The sequence below is a fragment of the Mus caroli genome, unplaced genomic scaffold (assembly GCF_978045245.1).
Source record: "Mus caroli unplaced genomic scaffold, Mus_caroli_1 scaffold_5, whole genome shotgun sequence".
Classification (NCBI taxonomy): Eukaryota; Metazoa; Chordata; class Mammalia; order Rodentia; family Muridae; genus Mus; species Mus caroli.
Window position 1 is genome coordinate 64243964 of NW_028227260.1, and position 23300 is coordinate 64267263.

At 39.2% G+C, this 23300-nt stretch overlaps 1 protein-coding gene across 1 annotated transcript in view; it reads right to left on the reverse strand.

Moving 5' to 3' along the window:
• Uprt (uracil phosphoribosyltransferase homolog) overlaps nt 1-19987 on the reverse strand; it is a 30652-nt gene extending 10665 nt beyond the window's left edge. The window contains exons 1-4 of the mRNA XM_085838067.1: nt 19449-19987; nt 5127-5169; nt 2582-2651; nt 1465-1527 (exon numbers count right to left, since the gene is read on the reverse strand). Coding sequence (XP_085694193.1) covers nt 1465-1527; nt 2582-2651; nt 5127-5169; nt 19449-19837 — 565 coding nt within the window. The 5' untranslated portion in view covers nt 19838-19987. The remainder of the gene's footprint in view (nt 1-1464; nt 1528-2581; nt 2652-5126; nt 5170-19448) is intronic.
• Between the last annotated feature and the right edge of the window lie 3313 nt (nt 19988-23300).

A 23300-nucleotide genomic window follows, 5' to 3' on the forward strand; every position in this document is an offset into this window, starting at 1 on the left:
TCTGCCACACTTAACTAAACTTCAGTCCTCATACTTGTTTGGCAGGTGATTTAACCACTGAGATACAAGGCTATTTCTGAGTCTGGATTCCTTTGATGAAGTATTTTCTAAAAGTCAGTGGTTCTCATGCAGTCTTCAAGATTTAACATTACTTTGAAATTCTATTAGTACTGACATTTACTTAATGTTTTTTTAAATTAACTTTACATTTAAGTTTAAGAGGAAACATTAGAGCATTAGTGTAAACATAGAACTAGCTTCTTCTAAACTTTTTTTTTTACAAAAACAAAACAAAACAAACAAACAAACAAAAACCCAGGTGGCTTTTAAGACTAAAAACAATTATGTCAAAGCTGTGCATGAAGTTTGATGGTAATGGTGTGCGTATGTGATACACATGTTGTAGAAAAGATTCTGGATTCAAACCATAGTAGCAAAACATAAAACATCAAGAGACAAAACAAACAAACAAAAAACATTCCTTCTCAAGTTGGCCTTTACCTCCCTGAATCATCTGGTACACAACAGAGGTGCAAGGACCAAGTAAGTACTCTCAGAGAAGGTGCTGAGAAGAAACCATACCCATATGTTCATCCACCTCAAATGTTGAACAACACTCTCCTGAGAATGTTGTCATTGCTTAAGAGCTGTCTTCCTGTAAAAGCAGAGTCTAAAACTCCTTTAGTAATTGAAGTGTTCAATTGTTCACAAACCCAACCAGAGCTAGAGAAAAATCAATGTTTATATGTTTTTTTTTAAATCCATCTGTTTCCAGCACAAACAAGTGGGGCTTCCAGCTCTTGTGAAAAAAAAAAAAAAAAAAAAGAGTTCAGTTTGCAGAGGAGAAAACCTTCCTGTATAACGGGTACACATTCTTATCACACAAAAGTTGTTAGGATGTTTGGTTGGACTCAAAGCACCAATACAAAATGTTTAAGACCAGCAAGTGGAAATAGCACTAAAGACAGCTAGGTACTTTTGCCTATATAGTCACACAGTCATAGAATATCAAATTTCAAATATTAAATAAGTCATCCAGTCCAGCTTTTGGCAGAGTTCCCTGCCACACAGATTAAAAACAGAGGAGACATTTTATCCTGCCAGGTATCCAAATGTTCTTCTTCAGAAAGAATGTAATTTATGCCACATTCCTTCAGTCTTCAAACCCTTCTTCCCAAGACAGCAGCATCCTGTCCTCCCATCCTCCCACCCTCCTCTGAGTCTTTTAAAAAGCTGGCTTGCTCATGGGAGCAGGCCACTAGGGAAGATGCCTGCAATTACATATAGCCCAATTTAGCAGCACATAGGCCATGACTCCAAGGCACCATGAGGATAGGCAACACAGGTGGTGAGATTGAAGCGAAGGCAGGTTGCAATTATGACAAGCTAGCCCTCCTCTCTCCCAGAAAACAGCAGCCGTTTCTATGCATGCAAAGAAACAAAATCATACACATGCAAACCTACCACTTCTCATTATGCTGACCCCACAATTTCCTTTCTCAAATTTCACTCCTTCATACTTGTGCCCTGTTGAGAAATAAAACGAAAAATAGATGCTTTATCATTGGTGCAATATGCATATTCTATAAGGTGCTCATGGTTCAGAGCAGATGAGTACCGAGCTACCTTTGTCCAGACACATTCTTTAACACCTTGGATTTCCTGTGAAAGTAATGAGTCACAATTTTTCATAGTTATTTCTTAATGCCTCAGAAGAAACCTGTGAGAATAATTGGGGGAGGAGGAGTTCCTCAAGTGGGAATAAGACTTATTATAGCACAATATTCACATACACATCCTCCAAATTGAATTCAAAGGAGAATCACTGCAGTCCATGAATACTAGATACCCCATCAATTCACACTGGGGTCCCATTGAGAGCCACAGCAGAAAGCCTCGTCATTCCATCCCTTCTTATGAGCCTTCATTCTACCTTAAAAGCAGAAGAGGCTGAAATAGTTATCAAAACTTGGTCTCATTCTGATTGTGTCAATTATGACGCAACAAGCTCAGCCCTCAATTGTTCATATGCAACCCTTTGAATAGAAGAGTTTTCCATCGTTTATGGAAAAAAAAGTAAATCTGAATTTCAAATCTCTGGCAGGGGGACTGTATGCTATTTTTATTAGAACAAAGCACTTTCTCCAAATCTTATCATTTTTAGCTTTCTTTTTCCTTTTCACGTCTCATCTTTTTCTTAACCTGGAGTTTCTAGGCTGAACCAGCCTCCTGCATTTGTTAGCGCCAGCAGCTTCCCCACAGAGGTGAAGATAAGCTGCCAGCAATTTTTAACTCTGGTCCCCATGGGCTGCCATCGGAAACAACACCTGCATGCTGAAGAGCATGTAATAACCTTTAACTTGAATTGACAAGCAAGCCATTAACAAAAAGTCACCTATGTAGATTTCTTAACAAAAAGTCTCTTAGTTTTTAAAGATGTTAAAAAAAAACCAGTTATGCATAAACTCCTCAGTTTTCACACTGATTTTACACAGGATGTCTTCCTTCCATTTCCATCCTCCAACCCCAGTCTAGCTCAGAATTTTTATGAGGAAAATTTGCGAGTACAAGCCCTGGTTACCTGTCGGAGTGGTCACCATACATTCTTTATATGGCAGCTGATTCAGTCCCTCTTCTACAACAAGTCTGATCTAGAAGGTCAAAGAAAGAAGAAGTTCAGAGCTTGCAGAGACTCTCCTGCTATACTCAGGATCTCGGGGCTTAGGTTAGGGAGGTAGGAAGTGGGTCCCCCACCATGTATTCACTGCAGGGACAGATCTAAATCCAGGTTGCTTGTTGCTAAGTATCCAACCTCCATTTGACACATGACTGTCACCAAATGGCACCAGTGTGCCTTATGATTCAGTCAAGAATATGAAAGGTACATAACTTCAACTAGAGTTATGGTAAACAAAACACCATTAGTAGTAACAAAATTCAGCTTACTGGGGGAAAGTGTCTGTCCACCTGGACTTTCTCTACCCTGCTTAGTCCATTTGAAATCTTTGAAACTTAAAAATGAATTTGGATTCATTTCAAACAAAGGTCAATGCAAATAAAACCTAGAAGTCCTTGTGGAAAAAAATGAAGTAGATGGGCCAGCTGAAGCAATTTACTAGGTGTGAAGGAAGATCCAGTAGAATATCTTGGGGCATCTCAGCTAAAGAAAAACACTGTGAAGACCAAGTAGATAAGCAGGTACAAGGATAAAACTGACTCCCAAAAAGCTGTACTATGACTTTCCCATGTATCTACCATGTTATGTGTACACACACACATCCATGCACACATAAGTAAATAAATAATTTTCTAAAAATTTTGAAACAAATTTTTAGGAGTCTCATAGAAATTATAATATAATATGTGGTATAAAGAAAAAAAAAACATCCCTACAAACTACTGGAGCCAGATTCTCACAGTGAGATCGGAGCAGCCAGAGCCTACTGCCTATAGCAAAGGCAGTACTGAGCCTGTAGTGCACATTTTCTCCAATCAATATTACATTAATGATTGAGAATCAGGAACAGCAGGGAGAAGTACGATGCTTCATTCTGTGTTATCACAACACATCACCCTGCTGCCATTAGAAGGATCAATCGGAAATGGCACATCACTTTGTCTGCCTGCAGAATCAGAAAATGGGCCCAGAAACCTTTTGCATAGCATAGGAAAGAACACATTCGCTGTTAGCTACCACCTTCCTTGGCTATTTTATGTTTCTTTAAGAGACAATTACAGGGAAGAATTTTTTTTCTTTAAAAAGCCCATATCTCCTTCCTCTAGTGACATGCCTCAAAAGAGCCTTGTTTTCTGCGCCATCCTCTGAAATTCTGGGAGAGAAATTATCATGTCTGTAAGAGCAGAGCAGGAGGTTGAAGAGGACTGCTGTGAAATATTGCAGTCATGAGCTCAAAGCAGCTGTGTTTGCTTGGACAAGACAGGCACAGGATCAAGCCAGTCAACACTCCCCATATAGGTGGGAGGAAATTATAATATGTGGTATAAAGAAAAAAACAGGCTCCTGGCCCTCCCCTACAGGGCTCCTAAGGCTCTGCTCCCCTACTTGAGAAGTTATTGCCAATTGATGGCTTCTGAAGAAGGGTGAGTCAGTTTTCTTTAGAGGTGTGGCCCCCTGAAAGGTTGACCATACCCCAGCAGATGGCCTCATACCCAGGTGCCTATGGGCAACATAAATTAGATTTAGTAGCTATGGGGAAAAAGAGAATATGAAGTTTGGGTAGAAGAGTCTGAGAGGAGTTGGAGGGGAACTGAGGGATGGATATAATCAAAATACATTGTGACATTTTCAAAGAATAAATATAAAAATATATAAACCCAGGATTGGAGATCAGTGTGTCTAAGTTAGAGGACTGACAACAGTGTTAAGATTATAAATTCCACGAGAATAGGGACCATATCTATATTCCTAGCTGTTTTATCTCCTCTCTCCCAAAATAGTCTAGCACAAAGCCTAAAATGTGCCCAGTGTTTATTTTCATTAAGAACTTTAGTCATAGCAATTAATTATCAATTTCATTCCAAGAATGGAACACACTTAAGGTATCAAGACAAGAGTAAAAAGCTGTGGCAGAGCAATTCAGCCTGAGAGCATCTGAGAGGAAACTGACTATAGAAAGACTAGGTTTGCTCAGGACTTGATAGGATGCCCTTGAAGAAGGGGTAGATGGTCCAACACAGAATTTAATATTGTGACTATACCACAGGACAGAAGCAAAACAAATGCAACTTATATGGTAAAACACACAGAGACACACACAATTACACTTGTTTTTGTGCATTAGCTGATACCACAAGGGTGAATGTGTCAGGTCTCAAGAACATATGTAGCTTTCTTCTAATGTGATTCAATTCATTGCCCTAAGACAAGACATTTTATGAGTTGCTGAGAACCAGACTGCTGAGATCCATCTAAGAACAGCAAGGAATGGGTTCATAGGCAACGCTTTGGAGTAAAAGGGAGTGAGGTAGTACTTTAATGCTGTAGTAAAAAGAACACTTACAATCTCCTTCAACCCTACAATGCTCTACAACAAAAAGGCCCCCTGGCCTACCAGGATTACATCACTGCATATAACAATGAAAGGAAATGGGAAGCCTTTACCTACCAAGCGATCTGCAGAAAACATGAAGTCCCCTCTACTGGCTGTCCTAAAATAAATAAATAAATAAATAAATAAATAAATAAATAAATAAAGTACACGTTTTGATCTACATTTGAGCTTCAAAGTGAAATATAACTTAATACACATAGTAACACTGCTATTAAGACACACTGCGAGGTGAAATACTTATGCATATAGACTATTATTGAGGCAATATGTTTTTACTAGGAGGCACACATTAAAATGACATGACTTCATAAGTATTATTGGAAATGTTTATTTGATTACTTGGTATCAACACTCAAGATAGGAATTGAAAAGATCATGCAGTTCCCACTGAGCTGTCAAGAGACCGAAGATTCTATTGGAAGATGAGAGCAAGGCTACAAGCTCCAATTGAGAAAACTAGCTTCTTCCACTCTCCTTCAGTTTGCCTGGCTTTCTAGGCACACAATGGGGATAAAGAACCCATCTACTTTGTCTCTGGTCCTTTTTGGAATGATACGAGTTAAAATAAGTCCCCCGCTTTTGTCATTGTTTTCACTTATGACTTGTTCCTTTTCATTCCCTAGATTTCTTTTTCTGTCATTTTCTTATGCATTCCCTTCTGGTTAATACCCTATCCTGAGGTACTCAGGCAATAATAATGCAATCTTGCGCATACCCACAAGCTGTTAATCAACCCCCCCCACACACACACACAGCAAAATGTTAAGAGACTGATGGTCTCTATATGTGAAATTCTAATATTCTTCTTCTTTCTTCTTTCATGTAAGTTAAACATTTTGATAGGATGGATTAGTTCACAGCTTGTGTACTTAAATTTTCCTACCTGCCTATCCAAAACATACTAAAATATCCCTCATGACAGCATCAAAAGGGCAAATGCAAGTGCCTATTAGCTTGGCAGATAATTCATCACTTTTTTTTCTGCATGTGCACTCACTCTTCTAACAGAAGAAAGTAATAAAATATACCAGACACAAATAACATTGCGTTTCTAACAGTAACCACGGCTCTAGCACATTGTAGATGTTAACTCACTGAACTATGAGCATAATTAAGCAATAGCAAGACTATGTGTTTGTAGACTTAATATTCTTTTCTCTAGACTCAAAAAATTCTATACTCACACACACATGCAAGCACCTATACACATAAGAAGCCATTTAAAGCAGGCTGGAAACAACCTAGATGTCCCAGGACAGAAGAATGGATACAGAAAATGTGGTTCATTTACACAATGGAATACTACTCAGCTATTAAGAACAAGGACATCCTGAGTTTTGCAAACAAATGGATGGAACTAGGAAATATCATCCCGAGTAAGGTAACTCAAACCCAAAAGGACATGCATGGTATGTACTCACTAATAAATGGATATTAGCAACAACAACAACAAAAAACTTACACAGAATATCCAAGATACAGTCCACAGAACTCAAAAAGCTCAACAAGCTGAAGTGCCCAAGTGAGGACATCTCAGTCCCACTTGGGAGGGAGAAGAAAGCAATCACAAGTGGGGAAGGAGAGAGGGACCTGGGAGGGAAAGCGGATGGGGTTGGGGAGCCAGGGGTGGGGGGAGAGGGGAGCCTGATCTGGTATTAGGTGAGGGAAAAGGACTGAAAGTCAGCAGAAAGAATGTAAACAGGCAACCTCAGGAAATAGGAGGTTGGAGGGACCCTCCAGAATGTACCAGAGACCTGGGAGGTGAGAAACTTTGATGAAAAGCCCAACAGTAGGGAGAGGGAACTTGTAGAGCCCACCTCCAGCCGGAAGACAGGACATCAAGTGAGGGATGGGGTTGCAATCCCACAGTCACATCTCTGATCCATAATTGTTCCTGTCTGAAAGAATTATAGGGATGGAAATGGAGAGGAGCCTGAGGAAAAGAAGGTCCAGTGACAGGCCCAAAGTGGGATCCCAAGGCCTGACACTATTAGTGAGGCTATGGAGCTCTCACAAAAAGGGATCTAACATGACTGCCCTCTGAAAGACCCAACAAGCAGCTGAAAGTTTCAGATGCAGGTATTTGTACCCAACCAATGGACAGAAGCAGCTGACCCCTGTTGTTGAATTAGGGAAAGCTGAAAGAAGCGGAGGAGAAGGGCGACCCTGTAGGAGGACCAGCAGTCTCAATTAATCTGGACCCCTGAGATCTATCAAACACTGGACCACCAAACAGACAGCATACACCAGCTGATATGAGGCCCCCAACACACATACAGCAGAAGACTGTGGGGTCTGGGTTCAATCAGAGATGATGCACCTAACCCTCAAGAGACTGGAGGTTCCAGGGAGTTTAGAGGGCAGGTGAGGTGGGGGTGGGGGAATTCACATGGAGACAGGGTGGGGTGGGGAGGAGGTGTGGGATATGGAGCAGATTGAAGGTGGATGGGGGGGCAAGAATGGAATATGGAATGTAAAAAAGAATTAAAAATAAAATAAAAAACAAAAACAAAAACAGGCTCTGTTATGTGTGCTGCTGTTTTCCAATGAAACCAGTGTGTTTCATTTCCATAATTCATCTTCAAAACATGACTGTCAAGGAAGTGAAAAGGAGAGAGCTATTTAAAAAAAATACTGTTCTCACTGGTAGACCTTTGCAAACTTGTCTCAGCAGCCAAAACATACCTTTTCATGAGGGAAGAAAACGCTGAAGTTTCCAGGTTATTTTAGAAGTTTAATGCGCTCCTTTCGATTTTTTTTTTAGACTTCTTTTTTTTAATTAAGTATTTTCTTCATTTACATTTCCAATGCTATCCCAAAAGTACCCATACCCTCCCCCACACACTCCCTGCCCACCCACTCCCACTTCTTGGCCCTGGCGTTCTCCTGTACTTAGGCAAATAAAGTTTGCAAGACCAATGGGCCTCTCTTTCCACTGATGGCCGAGTAGGACATCGATGTTTTATATTTATTTTGTTTTATGCATATACATATATGTATATCGATGCACCTTGTACATGCCTGATGCCCAAAGGGAATAGAAGGGGGCAATTGATCCTCTGGAATTAGAATCACAGATGATTGTGAACTGCCATGTGGATCCTGGGATAAGAAGAGGGTCCTCTGCAAGAGCAGCAAACCAAAGAGCCAGCCATCAAGTCTGAAGTTTTCTTAAAGAAATATCCTATGATATATTTTGATAACATCTTTTTTTTTTTACACTTCTCAACTATTACACATCAAGTTATTACACAGAGAAATTGTATCAGGCAAAGTGATCAGAGATATCACCATCTGTTATTTTTACTTTCAATGCCTTTCACACCTTCTCTCCCCCCAAATCAGCTTTAGCTGATAACCTTTGCATAATAAGCACTTTAATCTACATTCTACAAAAGATATACACTGAGACTATAATAGGAAATGTCTTCTCTTGACAGTTATTTAACCTACAAATGAAATCATCCACTGTTCCAAGTTACTACACTATAAACAATAATTACTATCTTGCCTTTTGTTATTTTAGACAAACTTCAACTCATACTATTTACTTTAAATCAACTTAGAAATTAAAGTAAAGCTAGAATACAATAAGGTGATTCCATTTTTTAAATTCCGCAGTGCCTTAACCCTGCTGAGAACAGTTTTATAAAAAACAGAATTTTCTCACTTAATCAGATAGATTAAGCTGTTTGAATTTTCTGAATTCTTCCTTTAGATCCAATACTGGTCTGAATCATTTGTTTTACAATGTGTATTAATGGAAACTAGACTTCAGGTATTATTCACGCTTTGTTTCAAATCATAATTATTCAAGTTGTTTCAAAACCATTAAGAAAATTTTGTCCCACAGAAACAAAGCTTTGTAAAATACCAACTATCTTCTAATAATAGGCTAAAATAATGTGATGTAAAACTCCCATAAAGGAAAAATCACATATCCCTAGAGTATTCTTTCTTCTCTTCTCTTTTCTTTTCTTTTTTTTTTTTTTTTTTTTTTTTTTTTACATCCAGGATGCATGTACCCCTGGCTGTCCTGAAACTCCCTGTTTAGATCAGGGTGGCATCAAATTCACAGAGATCACCTGCCTCTGCTTTCAAATGCTGGTATTAAATGTGTGCACAATCCTACCCTCTCCTAGATTATTCTAAAATATATCTAAGTAGCCAAATATCACATATTTAAATAAATGGTAACATCAAGGCAATCAGAATTCAAAGAATGGAACTGTAATTAATATTAAACTGAGATGCTTTAATTTATACAAACTCCAAACATGTCCAACAATGGAGACATAACTATATTTAGGAATATTTACTTGTCTAAACATTGTCCCCTCAAGTACACATGCCACATACTATAACAAGGTGATGAAACACAAAAGCAGCCATGTAAAAATGCAATTTTCACATGGAAACAACGTTCATATCAGAAAGCAAATTTTCATTTTAACAGGGAGTAGTATCTAAACACAAATCTTCCCTATTTGTTCAGTAAGACTCTCGAGACAGCATTTTAAAATCTCCAAAGAGCCAGGTATGGTAGTATATACTGCAGTCGCAGCGCTCAGAAGGCTGACACAGGAGGATCAAAAATTTGAGTTCATCCGGAGCTACATAGTGAGTTTGAGGTAATCCTATCATTAAAAAAAAAAAAAAATCAGTTGTCTTATATACTGTTCTATTACAATGAAGAGACACCATGAACAAGGTAATTTATAAAAGAAGTTGTTTAGCTGGAAGTTTGCTTATGATTTCAGAGGGTGAGTCCATGACCATCATGTCTGGGAGCATAGAGCCAAGCAGGCAAGCATGGTGTTGGAGCAGTAGCTGAGAGCTAGCTTCTGATCCAAAAGGGGCAGGCAGAGTGATTCTGGGCTTGACATGGGCTTTTGTAATGTTAAAGCCCACCTCCTCCAAAAGGCCACACCTCCAACAACACCTCACTTCCTAATCCTTCCTAAACAGTCCACCAACTGGTAACCAAACATTCAAATATATAAACATAGGAGGGCCATTCTCATTCAAGCCACCACAGAAAGGTGACATGTGCCTATAAATCTAACTACCAGGAAGAATCAGGCAGTTTTCTCTGAAATGAAAACCTTCCATCTTGGAAGAAACCTTGTTAAGATACAAGATGTAAAAGGGATAGTGAAACAACAGGATGTTATTAAGGAAAATGAAAAACTCCATCCTGCAGAGAAGGTAGTTAAGCTCAGAAATAAACAACTCAATAGCTTCAGGAAATTCCTGAAATTATCCAAATAAACTCGCTCCTCCCTCTCCAAGCATATAGAAGCTATAAAATCAGCTAAGACTCACACTTGACCAGCTGGGCTGCCTAGAAGAGGCTTAGACAAATTCAACTACCTGGAAAGGGTACTCCCCAACATTTAATTTTTTTTTCAGTTACAAATTCAAGAAAGGTATTTTATTTGCTGAAGTTGCTCAGGAAGGAGGATTATAAAGGTAGAGTTATAACTTGGCTATGCCATGAAATAATTTGTCTAAGTATTAAGCCAAAAGAAAACTATATGAGACATACAAGAGAAGACAGGCTCCAAGCTCCAAAATTCAAGTAACAGGATCCAACCACTTCAAAAGCAATATTGTCCCTTTAGTTCTAAATATTTTCCCCTTTTTATCTTTTTTTCCTTTTTTTTAATTTTTAATATTTTTATTACATATTTTCCTCAATTACATTTCCAATGCTATCCCAAAAGTCCCCCATAGCGCCCCCCACTTCCCTACCCACCCATTCCCATTCTTTTGGCCCTGGCATTCCCCTATAGTGGGGCATATAAAGTTTGCAAGTCCAATGGGCCTCTCTTTCCATTGATGGCCGACTAGGTCATCTTTCGATACATATGCAGCTAGAGACAAGAGCTCCGGGGTTCTGGTTAGTACATCATGTTGTTCCAACAATAGGGTTGCAGATCCCTTTAGCTCCTTGGGTACTTTCTCTAGCTTCTCCATTGGGAGCCCTGTGATACATCCAATAGCTGACTGTGAACATCCACTCCTGTGTTTGCTAGGCCCCGGCATCGTCTCACAAGAGACAGCTATATTTGGGTCCTTTCAGCAAAATCTTGCTAGTGTATGCAATGGTGTCAGCGTTTAGAAGCTGATTATGGGATGGATCCCTGGATACGGCAGTCTCTAAATGGTCCATCCTTTCATCACAGCTACGAACTTTGTCTCTGTAACTCCTTCCCTGGGTGTTTTGTTCCCAATTCTAAGAAGGTGCACAGTGTCCACACTTTGGTCTTCATTCTTCTTGAGTTTCATGCGTTTAGCATTTGTATCTTATATCTTGGGTATCCTAAGTTTTGGGCTAATATCCACTTATCAGTGAATACATATTGTGTGAGTTCTTTTGTGATTGTGTTACTTCACTCAAGATGATGCCCTCCAGGTCCATCCATTTGGCTAGGAATTTCATAAATTCATTCTTTTTAATAGCTGAGTAGTACTCCATTGTGTAAATGTACCATAATTTCTGTATCCGTTCCTCTGTTGAGGGACATCTGGGTTCTTTCCAGCTTCTGGCTATTATAAATAGGGCTGCTATGAACATAGTGGAGCATGTGTCCTTTTTACCGGTTGGGACATCTTCTGGATATATGCCCAGGAGAGGTATTGCTGGATCCTCCGGTAGTACTATGTCCAATTTTCTGAGGAACCGCCAGACTGATTTCCAGAGTGGTTGTACAAGCTTGCAATCCCACCAACAATGGAGGAGTGTTCCTCTTTCTCCACATCCTCGCCAGCATCTGCTGTCACCTGAATTTTTGATCTTAGCCATTCTGACTGGTGTGAGGTGGAATCTCAGGGTTGTTTTGATTTGCATTTCCCTGATGATTAAGGATGTTGAACATTTTTTCAGGTGCTTCTCTGCCATTCGGTATTCCTCAGGTGAGAATTCTTTGTTCAGTTCTGAGCCCCATTTTTTAATGGGGTTATTTGACTTTCTGGAGTCCACCTTCTTGAGTTCTTTATATATATTGGATATTAGTCCCTTATCTGATTTAGGATAGGTGAAGATCCTTTCCCAATCTGTTGGTGGTTTTTTTGTCTTATTGATGGTGTCTTTAGCCTTGCAGAAGCTTTGTAGTTTCATGAGGTCCCACTTGTCAATTCTCGATCTTACAGCACAAGCCATTACTGTTCGATTCAGGAATTTTTCCCCTGTGCCCATATCTTCAAGGCTTTTCCCCACTTTCTCCTCTATAAGTTTCAGTGTCTCTGGTTTTATGTGGAGTTCCTTGATCCACTTAGACTTGACCTTAGTACAAGGAGATAGGAATGGATCGATTCGCATTCTTCTACATGTTAACAACCAGTTGTGCCAGCACCATTTGTTGAAAATGCTGTCTTTCTTCCACTGAATGTTTTTAGCTCCCTTGTCGAAGATCAAGTGACCGTAGGTGTGTGGGTTCATTTCTGGGTCTTCAATTCTATTCCATTGGTCTATTTGTCTGTCACTATACCAGTACCATGCAGTTTTTATCACAATTGCTCTGTAGTAGAGCTTTAGGTCCGGCATGGTGATTCCACCCAACATTTATTGAGCTGCCTGCAGGCTGTGCTGTGTGCTCCATGTTCCCAGCAATTGTAAGCTGTCACCCTTGTAAGCTGTCACCCACGCTGGGATGGGTTTTGGTGATGCAGTCATCTGTGTTCTTTTAAGTAACCCCAATAAAACTTATCAACTCACAAGATGGACTTTGGTAGTTTTCTTGGGATCCCTATCTAGGGCGAGTAGATGTTTGTTCACCCAAGAATATTGTTACACCACAGAGGATAAGTTAAACCCAGGAGTTTCAGGCCAGTCTAGGCTACATAGCAAGACCCTATCTCAAAATAAAATACAAATAGCAAATCAATCAAATGTTCTTCCTGAAGATGCAGGTGATTTTATGATACAGCTTGTAAAGAGTAAGCCACCAAGGTTATTACATGCAACACTCCCTTTTGCTGGGTGTGGTGGTGCAAACCTGTGATATCAGCACTCAGGAGGATTAGGCCAGTAGATCACAAAGTTCATAGACAGCCTAGCATCCCTAACAAATTCAAGGCCAGCCTGGGTTACATAGTATGACTCCATTCTGGAAAAAAAAAATCCTTTCCAAAAGCAATTAAAAGCAAACTCTCCTAAGGCAAAACTCAGAAAATTTTAACTAAAATCACATCCTAGGAACACTGAATTGGATGTCATTTCCAAAATTTAAATATGTCATTCTTCATCCTGGAAGATTATACAGATTGTTTGTGACATTTGGAGAAGGGAAATTGGGGTGAGCATTCAGCAAATAATAAAAATACAGGATATACAGTTAAATCTGAATTTCAGAATTCCCATGCAATATTTCAAGTTACACTTATATAAAAAATGTTATTGTTTGCTTGAATTCAAATGCAGCTGGGCATCATGTGTTTTACCTGGTAAGAACAGAAATAATTTAATGGACTTTCAAAGCAAGAATATGAAAATAAAGAGTGTAATGACCCAGATTTAATACTTTGTTTGTTCGTTAAACCAATGGGTGGAAGGGAAGTGAAACCTAAAGGCAGTTCTGTCGGGTTCAATCAAAAGGTAGCTTTCACCTCGGGCTACGATTTAGTGCATCTCTCAAAGTATCATTTCTACCTCTACAATTTTGTGATCTCTAAAATCAAGAACAGCCCCAAGGTTTGCTGTAGCATACAGATGCTTTACAACTGATTTTACTCTTCCCATTACCTTCGAAAAACAAACCCCTAACAACATACTTAAAACCAATCTAACTTAATGGTTAAAAAAAAAAAAAAAAAAGCTTTTTCTACCTGCCAGGTGCAAGTCAGCAAAGTCACAGCTTGTTAGCACCTCTTAATAAGCTCATAAAATAGAGTTCCATGCATTGTCTACTTGCATCTCCAAACAGAGTTCAAAATAAACGTCAAAAGGTAGGTAGAAAAGCAAGAGATGTCATTTTCACCTGCTTAAGTCCAACATAACGGGTGAGACATTACTAGGATAGCACACATACTACATCAGACATTTGTGCTACTTAAAGATGGGGCTTCCTATTGTACATCCAGTAAAAAATACATATGGGGAATATATTAAAACAAAAAGCATATCCATGTTTTAAACAATTTGCAAATTATATTTCCCCTATGGTAAGCATCTGGTTTCATATAAATTGTAATGATAAATTCTGAGATTCCTTTAGTCTCGGAGTGATGCTAGTCCTTTAAGATACTTCTATTTCCCATATACAACCATGAATCACTCTATACTGCAAGTCTGAAGCCAAGCCAGTCACTAAACTGGGAGTCTGGACATTTTTCCAGAGGCAGTGATCTCACCTGAGCACAGTGTGTGATCATGTGTGGTGTTTGTAATACTGCAAATAGGTTCCACCCAACACTGCACAAGCAGCCTTTAAGAATGGGAGCCAGGAAGTTGTTTTTTTAAAAGCCTTCACTATCAATTCTAATGCACAGCTTGGACTAAGAACATTATATTACTTAGATGACTCAACATATTAGGCAACACTCATACTAGAGTTACATAGGACTTTCATCCATCCTGAGGTTAAATGTCTCCTCTCCAGATGACTCACAACTAGTCACAAGGCTAGTTCTTTGGTGCTATTTTATGAACTGAAAAACTCTTAAGATAATTGCTCAGCTTCTATCCAAATAGCCTACAGAAGCCATGCCAAAGCTTGTCCTAGGGCAAGCATACAGATAGAATATACTCAACTGTCCATAATACAGCTTGACTCTAATATTTCAGAAGACAACCCCCCCATGCACACACGCACACACACACACACACTGGGACCAGGATGATGATTTTTAAAATTCACTTCATTGCCTTACATATGAGGTCATGAACCATATTCATGGGGGAAAATACATTACACTCAGAGTCTACTGGATTTATTATTCAGGAAGAGAGGGGTGTGTAGTTTAATCCATTTCAACAGCAACAAAAAAGAAGCTACAAGAAAATGAAGGAATCATTACTTTTTTGTCATTTGCCAGTGACCCATGTATGTGTAGCTGAGTAAATTACCCACTCCATTCAGTGTTTAGATTACTGCACTCTCAAAGCGAGAAAATCATTTCCTTGAAATTCAATAATACAGCCAACATATTACGTTTCAAATATTGTACACTTCAAAAATAAAGTCATTTTAAATCAGTACAATGTTCCCAATCTTGCTTGTTTTATAGATATACAACAACTTACAGTCCTGTTTGATCACCCCATTTCTCCATGCCAGAGTCAATTCATAAAGCAATCCCTTTACTAGCTAGATTCTAAGAACCAGGAACAATAACAGAAACAACATGTACTCCAAACACTTCTATTATCAGAGACCTCCATAATATATGTACATGCTGTTCTATCAAAACAGCATATGCCTCAAAGAGGACCAACTATGATACCCTCCATAACTAGACCTACATGAATAGAACTCTGTTTACAACAGACAATCTGTCAGCTCCTACGGTACCTGAAACGGGTCTTGTTTGCATAAAGGTAAGACAACTTAAGGAAGAAAGGAAGGAAGCAAGGAAGGAAGCAAGGGAAAGAAGAGAAAGCTTCTGTTAACAAATTATGCTGCTTAAGGAAAACAAAACTGAAAAAAAAAAAGCAAGCCAAAAAAATATTGTCTCCATCCCGAATAAGCATCACCTCATTAGGAAAAATTACAAAGCTGGATACAAATTCTGTAGGCTCTCTCAGTCTTTTTATTTGTTTTGAGAGGTCTTGCTCAGTCGTTCTGACTGACTGTTTCTTTCCTCATTAAGCACCACAGACTAACCTCCAACTCACAGTCATCCTTCTCACCCCACTTCCTGAATGCTGGTATTAGCAGCAGGAGCCACAAGAGCTGGATTTGGTATTGATTTTCAAATTAAGAATTTGAATTTTCTGTGCAAACAAATTCCTTATACTGGTGTCAGTAAAAGGCATGCATAATTTCCAAAGTGAAGAATTTGACAGTTTATAACAGTGTTCATGGATATAATCTTGTTTTAACCTCTCAGGAAAGAGCTCCAAGAGGCTGTACCAACATCTTTACTTTATAAATTATAAAGCAGAAAGACAAAGACATTAAATATCTTGTCTAAGATCCCTTCACAGGACTCTGCTGTCTCTTCCTTCAAACAGAAAAAAAAAAAAAAAAAACCAAAGGTTTCTACTTATTCTCACATTGCTATATAATCCAAACTTTCTGAATAATGAAATTTAATCAAGACATACAGATACTAGCATATATAAATCCTAAATGTCACAGTCTCTCCAAACTCTGTATTAATGTTTTTTAACCTTTACATAACGACCCTTTATGAAATCTAATGATAACTGAAGATCTTCACCCCTGCAAAGGCATATAAGCAAATGTTCGTGGCAGCCTTATTCATAATAACTAAAGAGCAAAAACTACCCAAATGTTCATTAGCCATTGGATGTATTAATAAACTGCAGCAAATCTATATAAGAAATTATCATTCAGCCACACAAAGGAGTGAATTCTGAAAACATTACACTAAACGAAACTGGACAAAATAGCAACAATCACACAATCTTATTCATATGTGAAGTCTTGAAAAGTTGTTCTTAAGGTTTGACAGTAAAATGGATTTAAGCACAGGCTGGGGAGAAGAGGGGAGGAGAAGGAGGCAGAAAGGTTGATCAAGGAGTATTGACTTAGAGTTAGATAGGAGCAAGAAGCTTTGTTATACTATTGCAAAGTAGGTTAACTACAGATACTGTGTTATACATTTCAAAAATCGAGAAGAAAGTATTTAGAAAGCCTTTACCATAAAGAATTGACAAGTGCTTAGAGAAAGAAATTTATTTAACCAGATTTAATCATTATGTGATACTCCATTGATGTGTTTTTCTATTGGTTAAATAAATTTAAAGGCTAGGGAGATGGCTCAGTTAGTGAAGTGCTTGCATGCAGGCAGAAGAACTTGAGTTCCGGTTCCCAGCACCCACCCACGTAAAAGGCTGGGTTGATGCACATCTTTAATCCTAGCACTGAGGAGACAGAAATGGAAAGATGCTTGAAGTTTGTTAGCCAACTAGTCTTACTGAATTGGTGTGCTCTAGGTTCAGTAAGAGACCCTGTCTCAAAAAAGAAGGTGTATAGTGATGGGAGAGATATCAGATGTCTATTTCGCTCTATACTCCACACACATATTACATGCATGAATACTTATACCCACACAAACATGAACACATACATATACCACAAACACACAGAAAAAATATCCAGAATAGGCAAACTAATGGAACTATAAAGTAAACTAATTTTTGCCTAGGGCTTGAGGGGATGCTGGGTAAATGTGGACTGACTATCTGTGAGGTCTCTTGTTGAGGGGATGACTATGTTCGAAAAGTGACTGTGGTAGGTGAAGAACATACAGAAAACCATTAAATTGTATACTTTAAAATGTCTCAATTGTATATGAAAATTGTGTCTCAATAAAAATGTTCTTTTATTTGCAGTGCTTGGAATCAAATCCAAGGTCTTATGTCTATAATGCAAGAATCCCTCCAACAAAGATATTTTTTAAATAACCATTACCATGGACAAATAGAATTTACTAGAAATTTCCTGAGCCCCCAAAATTCATCTACAAGTGTAATAGGTCCAAGAGCCAAAGTTAGTCAATTCCAAGAATTATCAAATTTTCTTTATTTCACAGATGTTTTACTTCAGTTGTCCCAACAACTACCAAAACTATGCCTCATCTTTTTTAAGCCTCTATGCCATTAGATCATGTGATCATAGTTTTCAATACTGAATCTTTATAAACAAATAGTACAGTTTCATAAATATAAGCTTAAGAGCTAGGTCCAGGCATAGCAGTGCACCCCGCATAACTCAAGCGTTCAGGAAGCTAAGGCAGGAGGATCAAACGCTTCAGGCCAGACCGGGCTATACAGTAAAACTCTATCTCCACAAAAGGTAGACATAACCTTTAATGATTGAGCTCTACTACTTGCAATGAATAGCTGTAATTATAAAAAGATTTTTGTCATCAAACCTAATAAGCAAGGTCCATACACAAGTAATAATATTTAAAATAGAAAGGAAACCTCCCATTTAAAAAGGTCAGGGAAAATCAGCTAGGAAGAATGAGTTTAGCCTTGAAAAAATAAGAGTTGATCATTAATAAAAAGGGATGTGGGGAATTGTAAATGAAAGCAGAAACAAGGAATCAAAGGGAGCTAAGCATGCCCAAGTTGGTTCCAAATGAAGGCTGCTGAGATGGCAGTTATCAAATCAAGGCTGCTATGTTCAAAAGGCAGTTGTAGATGCATGCATGTGAGAGTCAGGAAAACTGCAGGACGGAAGCACAGGAGCCTACTACAAGAGTATGAAGAAAAGGTTGCCAAATCGGATTTATTTTAGGGCATTTTTAAATGTCAAGGCATGCTAGAAATACAGTGGTCTTAAATGAGCCGTAGCTGCTCATTTAAAGCTGCCAATAGGAGCCAGGTATGGTCTCAGGTCCAGTAGTTCCACCTACTTGGGAGGCTGACTTGTGCCTTGGAGTTTGAGGCCAGAGTTTGAGCAGCAATTTAGGAAAACCCTGTCTGATAAAAAGAAGAAAAGAAGAGACAAGAGAAGGGAAGGGAAGGGAAAGGAAAAGAAAAAGAAAGAAAAAAGGAAAGATAGCAGCTGTATTTCACTGTGGTACATATTTATCCAAGAAAATCCATATTCCAAAATATTTTAACTTTTCAAGTTCTTGCTATACTGATTTGTGGGATTAGGAGGATCCGACTTGTTCTTAGGTTCCCTCTGCTGTTAACTACATTCTGTAAGTTTTCAGTCAACCTGTCTTGATAAGAGTGGAATCATAAACTCTCTGGCAACCAGGGAAAGCTGAACTCCCAATCAGTAAACACAATGGCAAACTGCAGGAGCAAATGCTGTTGAGTCAGAGGGCTGGCGGGGCACATCATTTCCCTTGAAATTGCTTTAGTTCTGTGAGCTTGGGCTGTCCGGGTGTTAATAACCACGGGCAGTAACCATTTCTGGGTTATACATTTACCACGTGGTCGGGAACTGAGCAGATGGCATAGGGGTGTGTACCTGCCTGGCACAGTCGAGGATTGGTCATGTTTAAGACAGACAAAGAGGCCGGAAGAGGCTGAAGGCTACCTAAACAAAGCAATGTTAACCAAAGCAACTAAGAAGGGGCCACAGAAGTGTCTCACTGACTCCCTCCCTACCAAAGAAAGAGGCCTGGCTCTAATCCCCAAAGACCAGTGTGCAAAATCCAAACACAAGCTTTTCACTTTCACCCTGCAGCCCTCCGCTCCCTTTTCCCCTTCCGCTCTAAGCTTACTTGTCCCGGATGATAGTCTGAAGCTCCCGGATCTGATCATTCATAGGCAGCAACTTAAGCTGAGCCCCAATCTGTCGGGAGAGTTCACAGTCCCCTAGCAGGGAGTCGCCGCCGACAGGTGCATCGTAGTTGCCACTGTCACTACTGTCACTGTGGTTCTCAGAGTGAAGATTAGTGCTGCAGCAGGCCGGAGAGTCCCGCTCCGAAAGCACGCTAGAATGGGCGTGCCCAGGGAGGAGAGTCAGCTTAGCCATAGCAGCGTTATTTTCCTCTGCATGATCCAGGACCCGGTCCTCGGCTAGCAGATGCTCGGGACTTGGGCTAGAAGTAGAGTTTACTTGCCGATTGTGACAGGGCATGGAGTCCGGACGCTGTAACTCCGTGGCCATACACAGGGCCCCCGGGCTATCCCCGCTGCTATCAAACCCTAGGGATAAAGGGCACGAAGAAAAGGATGCGGACACGTGCGTCCTCCTGGCCCCTGGCTCCTCCAAATCTCTAACCCTGGCTGCCCTCTCACCCCTAGGCCTCCACTGTCCTTTCGCACGCTTTGCCCATACCCGCCCACACCAGACGCACTGCTGGCTTAGACACCTTATTGGCCCATCTCTCTGCCAGTCTACAGCATGCTGGTTTGTTAACTCTTTTAAGTCTTTCCTGCTTGAGAGATTATCACAGTAGCTTGGCAGAGGTGGCTAAACCAGAGAACCCTGGTTGCTGAGTCCTCAGAAAACCCCTAGGACTTCTTGCAATCAGAACTTTGGTAGAGCCAAGAAAAGATACGGGTGAATTATACATGCAAGGCATTGTTTTCTAACTTTCTGTCTTGACAAAGAAAACATACTTGGGTAGTTGGTTGCATCTTCAAGCTAATGGCTTATCTGTGTAACAGAAGAAGCAAAGTAAGAACAGCTAGAAGGCTGGCCTTTCTAGACTCTGCTACAAGATGCCATTTCTTGTGTGTGTGTGTGTGTGTGTGTGTGTGTGTGTGTGTGTATACAAATGTAAGGAATTTATTGAGCTTTCCAAACTTAAGATGACAAACAATAGCTTTTTTTTCTTTCTGTATTGTTTTATTTTTATTAAGGCTTTTTTGTTTTGTTTTTTTGTTTTTCGAGACAGGGTTTCTCTGTATCGCCTTGGCTGTCCTGGAACTCACTCTGTAGACCAGGCTGGCCTTGAACTCAGAAATCTGCCTGCCTCTGCCTCCCGAGTGCTGGGATTAAAGGCCTGCGCCACCATGCCCGGCTTTTTTTATTAGATATTTTCTTCATTTACATTTAAAATGCTATCCCCAAAGTCCCCTATACCCTCCCCCTGCCCTGCTCCCCAACCCACCCACACCTGCTTCCTGGCCCTGGTATACCCCTGTACTGGCAAGATGCCATTTCTTAAGTATGCTTGACCACTAAAATTTTTCTTACTGATACTGGTTGGGCACTGAATTGCACATGTTACTATGGCATAATTTTCATTACACTGTTCTCCCAAACAATACTTGGAAGGATGGCTTTTAAAAATGTATAGGTACCCACCAAGACAGTCTAGGATAATAATTTGCAAATGTCCATGTGTATCAGAACAATTGTAGAGCTCGTTACGATGCAGAGTTTTAACTTGACAAGAAGGCACACATCTGTAATCCCCACACTTTGAAGGCTGACATGGAAGGATCAAGAGTTCAAAGCTAGCCTGAGTTATAAAGCAAGCTCTAGTCTCAAAAATAATTAAAATAAGCAATATTTGTTTGTGTCCTACTTTCAAGTCTATACATCACTATTTATCATTATAGTGTAGACATTTTAATGTCACTGCACGATAAAATTACAATCCCCACACTTTTGAAAGATTGTACAGTCTTTTAACTTAACACATAATGCAAATTAAAGGGTCTCTGGGCTTAAAACTTGTATCTGTTAACTTGAAGTAGGCCAGAACAAATGTCTGTTTTGTCAATGAATACTCTTGAGGAATCCAATGAAGCCCAGTATTGTATCATGACCAAAGATAACCCAGCTCCAAAACTGTCTGTCCATTGTTTCATCATCCTGTGACCCTGTTTTCAATGCCATAGAACAATGAATTGAAACAGCACAAATGTCAATCTGTCTTCTGTTTTCACTTTCGTATTAAACACATTCGTATACTTTTTTTGTTTTGTTTTGTTTTGTTTTGGTTTGGTTTGGTTTTGGTTTTTTGGTTTTTTCGAGACAGGGTTTCTCTGTATAGCCCTGGCTGTCCTGGAACTCACTTTGTAGACCAGGCTGGCCTCGAACTCAGAAATCTGCCTGCCTCTGCCTCCCAAGTGCTGGGATTAAAGGCGTGCACCACCACGCCCAGCCATATACTTTCTTATATTAACCAATAAGCATTAGCTGGTTTCTATTTTAGGTTCGGGAAAGATAAAAATATACTAATGACTAATCAGAATAACACATTAAGTGTTGTGTTATATAATTTATAAAGGAGTTACAAAGCATTCATATGCATTCTCTTATTTGAAAAGTCAAGGGGGGAAAAAACAGGCATGGTAGCATATGCCTATAATCCCAGCACTCAAGGTGTTGTGAAAGAAGATCACCAAGGTTAGCCTGGGATACACACACACACACACACACACACACACACACACACACGTAAGAACCCTGTCATACAAAATCAAAATCAAATAGTTGTCCAAGATTGATTGTACATCCCAAAAGGAATAAAGCTAACACAGAAACCCGTCTTTCAACTCTAAATCTCACCTTTACCCATACCTAAAGATATATGAAATCATTCAGTTAATGAAATACCGATTTCATCTTTACTATTTGCCAGGGTGTCAAAACAGATACAAAGTAAAATGAGTGAATGTCTTGAAACGTTGAAATGGTGGTGGACAGCCTGGATCTTTGGAAAGCAGGGATGATGTTACTCAGCACCAAAACCTTTGTCATAGATGACGACAGGAGCATTATCTCCTATCAGCCCGGCTGTCTTGCTTATCAATTTCTGCTGTAGGTAGAAAGCTGTATAAAATAAAAGCTGGAAATTCCCCTGTAGTGATTGATATGGTTTCATCATGGGTAGTTTGTTGTTTGTTTTAAATCAGTCTATTTTCTCTTTGCTGCTAAGATGTATTTAAGAGAAAACACATTTTCTAAAGCCAATAATATGAGAATAAATATTTACCTGTGATGGATTGAAGTCCAGGCACTAACTTAGACTGTTACATTTAGAGAGGTTCAAGCTCTGAACATTGGAGTCCTTCACATGCTACAGTATAGTGACTATTCAGAACACTTTCATATCTCATTTGATATGGTAAAACAGTTAGGCCCAGTATAATTCTTGTTTTACATTTAATAAAATTCAGACTTAGGAGCCTAATTTAAAGTGACAACTGCATATTAGTAAAGTTGGGAGAAATCAAAACTCTATTTTCTTTTCTTTAAGTATCTTACTTAAACTTTCTAATGTCTTGGGCTATGATCTATCTTCTTATATTCATTTTACAAGAAAATGAAGATAGAAGTTAATTCACTTGACAATGTCATGTAAGCTATACATGCATAAATAAGCATTGAAAAGTAAATTTAAGAAACTTAATGATATATATGCATATATATATATATACACACACACACTTGTATTATGTAACTGAATTAAGTAATCTGGATATAATCTTGTATTTCTACTTATGCCTGGTTGACCATAGTGGCCCACTTCTGTAATCCTAGTACTTGGTAGATAGAGATGAGAGGATCTAGAGTTACATGACAGCCTGTCTCCAAAAAAGAAATAAATACTTAATCCTCTCCTGAACACTTTGGTTATTTCTTTGCTTTGATTTCAGTAGTATTTAAGCCA